Source organism: Podarcis filfolensis (genome assembly GCF_964270895.1).
Source record: "Podarcis filfolensis genome assembly, chromosome: 6".
Taxonomy (NCBI): domain Eukaryota; kingdom Metazoa; phylum Chordata; class Lepidosauria; order Squamata; family Lacertidae; genus Podarcis; species Podarcis filfolensis.
Genome location: NC_139609.1, coordinates 22400864 through 22413555, shown reverse-complemented (window position 1 = coordinate 22413555; position 12692 = coordinate 22400864). Strand labels below are relative to the sequence as shown.

At 43.8% G+C, this 12692-nt stretch overlaps 1 protein-coding gene across 1 annotated transcript; it reads left to right on the top strand.

Annotated features, from left to right (window-relative positions):
* The first annotated feature begins 3143 nt into the window (after positions 1–3143).
* On the top strand, positions 3144–11451 carry LOC310765479 (pancreatic alpha-amylase). The gene is made up of 10 exons (XM_083620487.1): positions 3144–3638; positions 5173–5319; positions 6733–6930; positions 7275–7505; positions 7684–7817; positions 7929–8051; positions 8176–8275; positions 10428–10549; positions 10709–10834; positions 11155–11451. Exons 1-10 carry the CDS (start codon positions 3471–3473, stop codon positions 11342–11344), a joined length of 1539 nt encoding a protein of 512 aa, XP_083476613.1. The 5' UTR covers positions 3144–3470; the 3' UTR covers positions 11345–11451.
* Positions 11452–12692: the final 1241 nt, after the last annotated feature.

The following is a 12692-nucleotide window of genomic DNA, read 5'->3' as shown; positions in this document are numbered from 1 at the left end:
ATTTAGCACAGCTCATTGCTATTGCTGAAATAGGCAGAAAAATCATTAAGTGGTCCACCAAGACTTTCAGCGATTTCCAGTGCTCTGCAGGGGGCTGGGAAGTTTGAGAACCACAGACATACCGGTACATATCAGCTCTTCTTAATGAGTTTCCACTCAGGTTTATAACAGAACACTGCCAGTGACTCTCAGTACTACTGCTTTGAAGCTCCTGAGATATCTTCAGTACATGCTTATCTTGTCATGTTAATATATTAACAATACTAGCTTGACTAAGTTTCTTCCTTTTTCTTTACTCAATATTTCTAAGAAACAGGCAACAATGAAGTCATAAAATAAAATGTTACTAGGAAGCTGTTTAGCCACTAGTGCAGACAGTTCTTAATCTTTCTTCTAATCTCTTAAGGGTAACTTTGAAATGCAAGTGTATTCTAAACTTTCAGAGAGGTTAATATAATCAAGGAGAGATGAATCTGAAGTCATCTGTTGCTGAAAAATTACCTTTAAACCTATCATTCTCTTATCAGAATCTTCTGGCTCTTCAACAAAACTGGTAAATATGGAGATATCTGTCTCTTTGGGAATTTGTGTGTGTGTTTGTGTGTGTGTGTGTGTGTGTGTGTGTGTGTGTTGGGAATTGCTCTTTAGGAAAGTACTAGACTTTGTGGCTATGGGTAGTAATCAGCTAGGTTTTCCTCAGAGCAAACCCTCTAAAATTAATGGATCTAGTGAAGTCATGCTTGTTAATCTCACTGGGTCTAGTTTGAGCAAAATATCCGAAGCACATGTTTCAAATCAAAGAATTCTGGGCACTATAGTTTACCCCTCACAGAGTGACAATTCTCTTCACCCTTAACAAATAAAAGAGCCCAGAATTCTTTGAGAGGGGAAATGTGTTTTAAAGGTATTGTGACTAAGCAGCCTTAGTCATGTACCACCCTTTGTAATTGTAGGTTATGCTTCTCATACAATGTACTTTGAAAACTCCTGTTATATTCCACAGAGTATATAAAAGACTCTCTGTTCCTGCAGACTCCTAATTCGAATGTTTAACACCAGTACAATCCCTGGAACCTATGGCAAACTGGGACACTTCTCTTATGGGTAATTGTGACACATCTTGATTAATACAGTTGACATACAATTTGCTTAGGTACAGAAGTGTTAGGTCTTGACTATAGGGAGCAATTGATTATATGTGGAAGTGAGGTTGCAATGCGTATAACTTTTGGTTGCTGTATCACTGAATGCATATGCTAGTGCGGCATGCTACCCCAATTATTAATTACTTGATTAATTATATTTCTATACTGCCCTTTGTCCAAAGATCATAGGGTGGGTTACAATATAAAACCACAAAAATACATACTGTCAGGGACTCAGGAGCAGGAGCACTGGGGAGAGAGGAAATGGAGAGCGAAGGGGAAGACTCCGAGGGCAGCGTAGGGGAGTATGACAGTGGCCCGAGAGATTCCATGAGCTTCTCCAGCGAATCAGAAGATTCCCAGAAGGGGGCGTCTATGGTCAGGGCAAGGGGGGTCCCAGGGGGGACGCACCAGAAACAAGGAGACAGAGGGGAACCCCAAAGTAGCAGTGGGGGATTGGGACCAGTTTCCCCACCAGAGCGTAGTGGGGGGGAAGAGTCACATGTGTCAGGGCCAGCGTCTCCTCCAACGGGGAGAGAGAGTGAGTCAGGGCTGACCACGCCTCCAACGGAGGGGAGGTCAGTTGCAGCTAGCCCCCCCAGAGGGGGAAGCAGTGACAGCAGCAGCAGTGAAACGGTCAGGAGAAAAGTTACCGGCTGGGCGCGCGCGCCAAGTTCAAATGTACAGGCGCGGGGGACAGCAGGAGACCCGGATGGGGAACCAGCTCCTAAAGCCCGCCGGAGGGAGGGGGAAGGCTCAGGGGACTCAGCGTCAGAAGAGGCTAGAAAGGGCGAGACCCCAACGGCCAGGCGGAACCAGAGGCGGAAGGAACTGAGGAAGAGGTGGAGTAAGGCTAGAATCTTAAATTGGTGTCAGGGGGGAGGAGACTCAGACGGAGCATCAGCGGTCTAACAGTTGAGACGTAGAGCTGCGCGCTGCGGCTCTGGAAGTGAAACTGAACTTCAATAAAGACTTTGTACCTAACAACGAAGCAGCGTTGGTCCTTTGTGAGCTGGGACCTTGGGCAGCTCTGACACATACCATAATAACAAACAAAACCGATACCACACTGCAGTATAGAATGGCATAGATCAGGGGTCAGCAAACTTTTTCAGCAGGGGGCTGGTCCACTGTCCCTCAGACCTTGTGGGAGGCCGGACTATATTTTGGAAGGAAAAAAAATGAACCAATTCCTATGCCCCACAACCCAGAGATGCATTTTAAATAAAAGGACACATTCTACTCATGTAAAAACACGCTGATTCCCAGACTGTCTGCGGGCCGGACTGAGAAGGTGATTGGGCCGGATCTGGCCCCTGGGCCTTAATTTGCCTACCCATGGCATAGATGGTTTAATTAGCCAAGGGTCTAGGAGAAGAGGAATGTTTTTGCCTGGTGCCAATGTAGCTGCATATGGGCAGGGTACAACATGATGATGATGATGATGATGATGATGATGATGATGATGATGATTTAATGAAGGTGCCAGGCAAGCCTCCCTGGAGAAAGCATTCCACAAGCAGGGAGCCACCACAGAAAAGAAAAAGTCCATTATTGTGTTGTTAAATAAATATGAGCATCCTTAAGCCTACGGTCACCTCCTTCTAAAGTAAACCGAATCTGGGTAAGCGTTGTGGCCCTGGAACATCTTGCAGTTTGGAGAAGTAGGGCAAGTGTAAAAGAAAGAAAGAAAGAAAGAAAGAAAGAAAGAAAGAAAGAAAGAAGGAAGAATTCACCATGATGGACAACAAGTAACAAGCTCTGAATGGTGTAACCTACGAAAAGGGATGATTGGCATTGTGTTGAAACCTGTGTGTGTTGTGAAAAAACATGAGGACACCAGGAGTCACTTGCACTGTCTACTACAATTCACAGTATTTGCAATGACACTGATTCCAATTAATAGGTTCCCATTAAAATATGCTCCATGCACATAATAATTTTCACTTTGCAAGTGTGGAACGGCTCCTTCTGTTGAAAGGAATAGGAGAGTGTGTCCATGCAAACTCTTCACGGTGCATACAAGTTCATGGATTCAGCCTCTGAATGTCTGTTCCCAGGACTATCTAATCTATTTTAGCTGCGAACACAGACATGAATAATCACACGGAGCCTTATCCTGTGGATTTGAAGTTATTAGCCAGAGAATTTGGTCTGTTATCTTCACCTGTTACTTTTGTTTAAACCACCAAACGGAATGACCTTTGATTAAATATAGCCAATTGTGTTGAATGCATCACGACTGAAGTGTACTTTGATCTGCAGCAAGAATATAAATAGAAAGGCAAAGCAGAGCACTCAACAACGGCAATTGTCCAAGACAACATGAGGGTCTTTCTTCTCCTAGTTGCTTTTGAGCTTTCTTGGGCTCAGTATAACCCAAATACAAGGCCCAGAAGGACAGCAATTGTCCATCTCTTTGAATGGCGTTGGGCTGACATTGCTCTGGAATGCGAGCGTTATTTGGCACCTAATGGATTTGGCGGAGTCCAGGTAGGCAACTTCTATTCAATATTTGCTTGTCACAGTTTATTTGGACCAAAGACAACAAGTGGCGATTTCAATATAACTAACAACTGGAAATAATAGGTGCTTACAGGAGAGTACTTAGACCAGTCATTGGAAACAGACCAAGGTGAAGGACTCAAATATAGTTAATGCTTAATGGTTTAATTCAGGGGTAGCCAATATGATACCCTTGAACTCCATGTCATAACCTGCAGATTTTGCTGGACTCTTAACTCACATCAGCACCAGACAGCCTTGCCAAAGATGATGAGAACTATAGTTAAGCACCACCTGGAGGTTAGGATGTTAGCTACTCCTGGTTTAACTAATGTGTCCGAATCAATAAGACTATTGAAATACAATGTCAAAGTGACAACCGAAGCTTTTGAAATTTGTTCGGAATGTGGGACCGGTTCACATAGCCAACTTGGCAACATCCAACAATGTAATTTGGGGTAGGAAAAAACACCCCAAATAATATTTTGGCTAAGGCTTTATTTATAGGTCTGGTTTAGAGTTAAGCAAACCACTCCATGAATAATGGCGTGTGGGAAAGAAGATGGAAGCATTTTGCTATGGGCTTCATGATCTTTAATGATTCTTCTGTGCATAACAATGAGACACTCTTTTAATATTAATAGAGATAATGGATAATGAAAACTACTCTACAACTTGCTAAGTCACAAGACCACAATTTTGCCAAGAATTAAGTTAGCAAGGAATGTATAAAATTAGCTGGTAAGCCAGACAACTCTATTATCCAGCCAAGTGATAAAGAACATCTTATCACACTTCTCCATTAGAGCAGAGTGGTCCAGTGCAATAGGAGAGTGATAACATTCTACTCCTCGTTTCTACTCCTCAGGGCAATATAAATCAGAGAGGGAGGGAGAGAGATAACAAGAGGTAACTCCATGACTGTTTTTGTTGTCTTTTACAACATGCAACATGGAACCTTCTGTATCCATGGAGTCTTTTGGAAACCTGGTTTTTCCTGTTTCCCTTCTGAAAGGATGGGTGAATTGGCAGCAGGAACACCTTGCTAGTGGAGCCAAGAGAGATCTCCCTGGCTTCTGCTTAGCAGGAAGTGATGTTCCTGGCCATAGTCTGTCAGGATTCTTGGGATTTGTAGCATTCAATTCATTTGAATCAAGGGCATAGAAACATTAAAAATCCTGTGAATTCCAGCAGGAAAGGACACTCCTGACTTTGTTGCATGTGTGTCATTTCCAAGCAAGTAGATGCCTGCAAGGCCTCCCTGTTGCTTTGGGTGAAATGATGCTGTCAGGGAGGGCTGGGGGCAGTTCCTCTCACATTTGGTTCTTCTGAAGACTCTCTGAGGAAGATTGGGAAAGCTTTCTGAGGAGAATTTGCTCATCACTTGTTTTGGATTGTCTGTACAGATTCTGGCTATGTCAACCACAGCCCACAATAACTTAAGCAGCACCATCAGCTCTCTACTAAATTGTTGAAATGGTATTTATTGGTGTGTGGTGTTTTAATATCTCTTAATTCACAGATCTCCCCTCCAAATGAAAACCTCGTTATTACAAATCCATGGAGGCCATGGTGGGAAAGATACCAGCCCATCAGTTACAAGCTATGTTCACGATCTGGAAATGAGAATGAATTTAAAGACATGGTTACCAGATGCAACAATGTTGGAGTAAGTGGTTGGGAAATTCTGTCTATACCTGTAGTGGGGAACTTCAGATCAAATCAGCTATGGTTCTATGCCAGTGACATGTATTCAATTAGGGAGCCAATTATTCCAGGGAGATGGCTGGTAAAATTCACTTGTCACCCCAACAAGCTAGGGATGGGTGGAGTCTGCCTAACTCAATTCAGAATGGACCCATTTCAGTTGGATGGATTTGGAGGACATCCCCTGGACACCCTTAAATTAATCAAATGTAAAAGCAGCACTAATCTGAATCAGTTCTGAGAATGCAACAGGATCTAGAACCTCTTTGCCATCAAGAGCCCTGTCTGCTCTCCCCTTACCTTTCCCAAACTAACTAAAGTTACTTACTCCAGGGGTAGCTCTGCTATATGTAGGGCTTCACAATTTAACTTTCAAGGATCCTGCAAGCATATACAAAATCATCCAGTCCCACAAAAAGCTATGGGAAATGTCTAGAAAGGTCAGAAATAATGGAAATAGCATTTGCTGTGGTTCCTGGGCACACCCCAGAGCTACTGTGCATGTTCTCCTAAGAATGTTGGGAGCCATAGGAAACTACCTTTCCTTTAACTTCTAGTTAAGTTAGTGATACACAATGCTGTATAAGCATGTGTGGTCTAGTGTGGTCTAAATAGTGAGGCTCTTTTATTATGGGCAGCTGTCTCTTGGAACCTAATATTGCCATTTCAGTAACTTTGCAAAGGAGGAGCAGGAGGGAAAACTCTAGGATTACTGCAAGGTCAAAACAGACCCCTTAATGAATTTTAAATTGTGTTTCTCACTTATTATATGCATGTTCGATGTCTCCTTTGCAGACATTTTAAAAGTAAATAAAGGAGGAATGGCCCAGACTCTAGAGGACTGGGCCCATGAAATGTGCTGCTTTTAAACCTTCCATCACTGACACAAAGTGCCTTGTTTTCATTTACCGAGATTTCTAGTCAACCCCATCCTTAAGATGTGGAGTGGTTAACAGATCAAGCACCTGCAAGACAGAATTAATATTTCACCTACATTAATAACACTTCTCACCATTCTCCAACTTAACTCTGAGCCCTCTAGGCCATCCCAAACAGATAGGTCCTACGATCTATCCCATAATGCCCTCGAGCTTAGACTTTGGGAAATATGCAGCAGGAAAGCATTCCGTAACTGGGGAGAAGGGCAGCCACCAAGAACATCTCTCTTCATTCAGTTGGTAACTAAGCACAGATGGTATGATTAAGAGAGCATCCACAATAGAACTCAGTGCCTGAGAAGGGACCCAAGAGAGGAAGCAGTTTCTAAAGTATGTTAGGCCTTCATAGGGTGTAACCAACTCCTTGAATTATGCCTAGAAGAGAATAAGAAGCAATGATAATAAATACAACCTGGTCATGCCTTTTCTGTACTCAGGTATATATTTATGTTGACGCTGTAGTCAACCACATGTGTGGAGCTGCTGCTGGATCTGGCACCCACTCTACTTGTGGAAGCTATTTTAATTCAGAGACCCACGATTTCCCTGCTGTCCCATACTCCGGCTGGGATTTCAACGACTGGAAATGCAAAACTGGAAGTGGAGAGATTGAAAATTATGGTGATCCTTACCAGGTGAAGCTCTTGCATTCATTTTTTTAAACCCACTTTCTCCTTTCTTCCCTTGTATATTTCTTCTCTTCATCATCCTTATGCAGTTCCTCTTCTTCAATTCTTTTCTGCATAGGAGAAGTTGGTTTAAATGTGACACCCAACCCACTAATGATAAACCAGGCATCTGGGATAGCTCAGATGGTAGAGCATGAGACTTAATCTCATGGTTGTGGGTTCAAGCCCCACGTTGGGCAAAAGATTCCTGCAATGCAGGGGATTGGCCTAGATGGCCCTTGTGGTCCCTTCCAACTCTACAGTTCTATGATACTATGAATTTGATTTCTCAAAACAACCTTTCGAAACAGGTCCGCGACTGTCGCCTCGTTAGCCTTCTCGACCTTGCGCTCGAAAAGGACTATGTGCGCTCCAAGGTTGCTGAGTATATGAATCATCTGATTGACATTGGAGTAGCAGGATTTCGAATTGATGCTTCCAAGCATATGTGGCCTGGGGACATGAAAGCATTCTTAGACAAGCTGAAAAATCTGAGCACGACTTGGTTTGCTGAAGGAACAAGGCCTTTCATCTTCCAAGAGGTACTTTGACTGTCTGTTATGTTGAAGACAACCATTAAGCACATATAAGGCTAGCTTGAGAGGACGGCAAGGGCAGACATTTGTGATGTAGAGCTGATTTCAGAGCGTAAAAAAACCATTTTATTTTCTACTCATATGTTGCTATATCATAATAACTTTTCTTCTTTTCCCTCAACAGGTAATTGATTTGGGTGGAGAGGCAATTAAAGCCAGTGACTACTATGGAAATGGCCGGGTAACTGAATTCAAATATGGTGCAAAACTAGGAACGGTCATTCGCAAGTGGAGTGGAGAAAAGATGGCTTATTTAAAGTAATTTAATTTTATATACTTCAAAGCAAAATTGAATACCGAAGCTTAGAGCCTTGCACATATTGAAATTCAGTGTTTAGCTAAATTTGGCCCTTTCTCTCTTTTCTTCAGGAACTGGGGAGAAGGCTGGGGTTTTATGCCTTCTGACAAAGCTGTTGTCTTTGTAGACAATCATGATAACCAGAGGGGGCATGGTGCTGGTGGTTCTGCCATTTTGACTTTCTGGGATTCCAGGTAAGGAACACTTTGAGACTTGAAGCCTGACTGGCTCCTCCTCCCCACCCTACCCCTGAAATAAATATAAATCTCAATTTCTGATCCTCCCTTTCATGTTCATTTTCTTAAAATACATCTTCAGGCAATACAAAATGGCAGTCGGCTTCATGCTCGCTCACCCATATGGTTTCACCCGTGTGATGTCAAGTTTCCGCTGGCCAAGATACTTTGAGAATGGAAAGGTCAGTTTCTATTGTGTGATAACAAAGAGCCTAAATAAATTGGCAATGGGCATTTGTTATTTAGTTTTAAAGGATGTGCACCCCACTTTTCTAGATGTGTACCACATCTTCAAAGAGGTCTGCACTGAGAGCCAGTGTGGTGTAGTGGTTAAGAGCGGTGGACTCGTAATCTGGTGAACCAGGTTCACGTCCCTGATCCTCCACATGCAGCTGCTGGGTGACCTTGGGCTGGTCACACTTCTCTGAAGTCTCTCAGCCTCACTCACCTCACAGAGTGTTTGTTGTGGGGGAGGAAGGGAAAGGAGAATGTTAGCTGCTTTGAGACTCCTTAGGTTAGTGATAAAGTGGGATATCAAATCCAAACTCTTCTTCTTCTATATAGGTGGCTATTTCAGTTTTCAGTAAATTGAAATGGGGTGGTGGAAGGAAGGAATATCCCAGGGAGGTTCAAATCTTTCAAGGCTACAAGCCTAATCCAATTTATTTGAGAGTAACTTCTACTGAGTTCATTGAGATTTATTTCTGAGCACACATGGTTGGGACGCGGGTGGCGCTGTGGCCTAAACCACTGAGCCTAGGGCTTGCCGATCAGAAGGTCAGTGGTTCAAATCCTTGCGATGGGGTGAGCTCCCGTTGCTCGGTCCCTGCTCCTGCCAACCTAGCAGTTTGAAAGGACGTCAAAGTGCAAGTAGATAAATAGGTACTGCTCCTGTGGGAAGGTAAATGGCGTTTCCGTGCGCTGCTCTGGTTCGCCAGAAGCGGCTTAGTCATGCTGGCCACATGACCCAGAAGCTGTACACCGGCTCCCTCGGCCAGTAAAGCGAGATGAGCGCTGCAACCCCAGAGTCATCCGTGACTGGACCTAACGGTCAGGGGTTCCTTTACCTTTACACATGGTTATGATTACACTGTTATACTCCAAAAAGAATCAATTTATCTTAACTTTACTTTTGGTATGGTTGCTTTGTAATGATTGGGCATGTGGTGTCCCTGAAGAATAATCATCTGCACTCTGAAGCACACTTGCAGAGAAGGTATGGTGGGCTTGCAACGCTTACCTGACCTCCCTTTGGCAACGTTGCTGCTTCACACCAGGATGCGGGGAGGCTGAGGTGGTAGCAAGGTTGATGTGGTGCAAACAGACTGGCAAGAGCACCAGATTAGACTCCATCGGCCTAACTGCACCTCACCAACCTTACTCTTTCACGTGATGGTATGCACTAAAAATGTAGCCGGAGAAAAGTCAGGTGAGCAGTGCAGGCTAACCATGCTGTCTACCACTGGGTTTTATTTATTAGACTTGAACTACTTATGGAATGCAGGTGCTAACTCTGTCCTTCAGACTCATCGGCATCATTAATATGCACCTTGCTCCACAGAGCCAACAATCCTACACATCCAAGAGACTGACCAAGTCATGTGTGTGTGGTCTTGCGCATACAGCAGAATGTCAAGGAAGGTGGTAGATAGTACTGTACTATTTCAGCCTATCAGTTTTGAATGTTCCTCCACATAAAACAAAAACCCTGACTGAAACAGACAGTAAAAGTTCATCCAAACCAAGAAAAAACCCTAGTGTATTAGTTATTGAGGTGACAGCCAAGACTGTTGCTTTCTGTGAACCAGACAGAGGGCCTTCTCGGTAGTGACGCCCGCCCTGTGGAACGCCCTCCCTTCAGATGTGAAGGAAATAAGCAGCTATCTTCTTTTTAAAAGACATCTGAAGGAAGCCCTGTTTGGGGAAGATTTTAATGTTTAATGCTGTATTGTTTTTAACACTTGATTGGAAGCCGCCCAGAGTGGCTGGGAAAACTCAGCCAGATGGGCAGGGTATAAATAATATATTATTATTATTATTATTATTATTATTATTATTATTATTATTATTATTCTGTGCTAACTTTCTACTGGTAGGGGTATAAGGGAATATCATGATATGATCCTCCATCTGAAGTGGCATCATCCATTCTAACATATTGGGACCCTAGCAGCTTCTCAACTCATTATGTTACATGTGTAGACCAGGCCTTTACCTCCCAGAAATATGATAATCTGCAAGTTTGGTTAGTTTACACGTTCCAATAAATGTGTTCTGTTATTATTTTTCACCTCTAGTCTAATATTTATGTTTTCTCAATTCTTTGACAACCAGGATATAAATGACTGGGTTGGACCTCCGAGCAACGGGGATGGGTCTACCAAATCTGTTACCATTAATCCAGACACAACCTGTGGCAATGACTGGGTCTGCGAACATCGATGGCGTCAAATAAGGTTGGAATGTGCACATGGCTTAATGGCTACAAGCCAACACATAGATTAGCACTCTTTCAGTCCCCTTAATCATGCTTATCTCTTTATTGCACTTTGGCATGTTTGACTCTGTTCTACAGTACATCAATTACCAATGAACCCATTTTTCCCCCTCCAAAGGAACATGGTAATTTTCCGCAATGTTGTGGACGGACAGCCATTTACCAACTGGTGGGACAATAACAGCAATCAAGTGGCATTTGGCCGTGGCAACAAAGGATTCATTGTCTTTAATAATGACGACTGGTAAGTAGGAAGAGATTTCTCATGTGTTTAAAGCAGAGAAGTCTAGCTGGCACCTAGAGCTATACAGAATCTAGCAATAATGTTTAAACCAGCCTTGCAAAGCACCCCAGAATCTTCCATAGAAGGAAGGATGCAGTGGGCAATTGAGCATCATCAGTTTTACCCTTAGAAAAGCAAGGATGGGGACAAACTGAAATCTGATTTTATTATTAGCAACGGCATAGCAGAATGGACCCACCAAGGTAGCTTAGCATGCAAAGCTTGATGATAAAGGATAGCTAACTACATTATCATTATTTTTGACTCTCTTTTTAAAACAGGAACATGTCTGAAACTCTGCAAACCGGCCTCCCTGCTGGCACTTACTGTGACGTTATTTCTGGGCAGAAGGAAGGCAATGGCTGCAGTGGAATTAAAATCCAAGTCAATGGCGATGGCACAGCTTATTTCCAGATCAGCAACTCTGCCGAAGACCCCTTTGTCGCCATCCATGTCGATGCTAAATTATAGCTCGGGGAGAGGAATGTCCTCACCTCGGTTTTGCTTTCCTAAAGCACTTCTGAGCGAGATGGAGTAATTTTGGAATCCCTCAAAAGAATAAAAAGTTGCAATGCTCACATGGATCTGCCATTTGTTTCCCTGATAAAACAATGCTTGCCACCAACACACACACACAGAGCCCCCATCTATCTAAAACAGCCCACATGTAGCCATTCTTTAAAGGAGAGCAAGAATGCATAGAGCAGTCGCCAAGAGAGTCAGTGTGGTGTAGTGGTTAAGAATGGTGGACTCGTAATCTGGTGAACTGGGTTCGCGTCTCCGCTCCTCCACATGCAGCTGCTGGGTGACCTTGGGCTAGTCACACTTCTCAGCCTCACTCACCTCACAGAGTGTTTGTTGTGGGGGAGGAAGGGAAAGGAGATGGTTAGCCACTTTGAGACTCCTTAAAGGGAGTGAAAGGCGGGATATCAAGTCCAAACTCCTCCTCCTCCTCCTCCGCCATGTGGATGATACCAGCATAGCAGTGACTTCCATCCCACTGACTAGCTGCAACTAGCTGGCCAACTTCTAGTGCAGAGTGGGTGCTTTCATACTACACACTACATAGTATAGGCACTGAATGCTGAGATTGCTAATCAGAGGCTGTTTTGAAAAGTCCTCATAGTGGCATCAGAATGCATGGACTGGCCCTATGCTATACTTCCAGGTTTCTCCTGTGTTCACACCGGCTGGCCACCCACTGTCTATGGATGGGTGGGAGGGTCTGCAAAATGGAATCTGCCCTCAGCATCATGCAACATATCTAATCTGTCACCAGTCTGTGCACCACCAGAGACCATCACCACTTTCAACCCAGACCTGTTTCCTGTTTGACACTGCTGTCTCCAGCACTTTCGAATGGGAGCCAAGCTGGGATTGGAGCCAGTATGCTTCTGAATATCAGTTACTGGGAACCACAGTAGGGGAGAATGCTGCTGCTCTCCAGTCCAGCTTGCAGGCTTCCCACATGCATCTGGTCAGCCACTGCCAGAACAGGATGCTGGCTCTTTTTAGGTTCAAAATACAGCACCAAGCCCAATGTCAACTGAGCACTGGCTTAGGTCCCATTCAAAAGTGTGCTTTCTCACCATCTGGGGTGGGTGAGGTGAGCTGCAGTGAGGGACTGGTGGTCCCATCAGCAGCGACAGCAACATTTTCCTTCCACATCATTTTTATTGTCACTTCGTAGTGGAGATTTATGGGAATTCATGTACTTGTGTGCTAGAAAAACTTTGCCCACAGAAGTTGTTAAGCTATCATTTATTTCCATGCCATTCAGACAGAAAGGCCCAAGCTGGTTCAAAAGGGGGTGAAATAC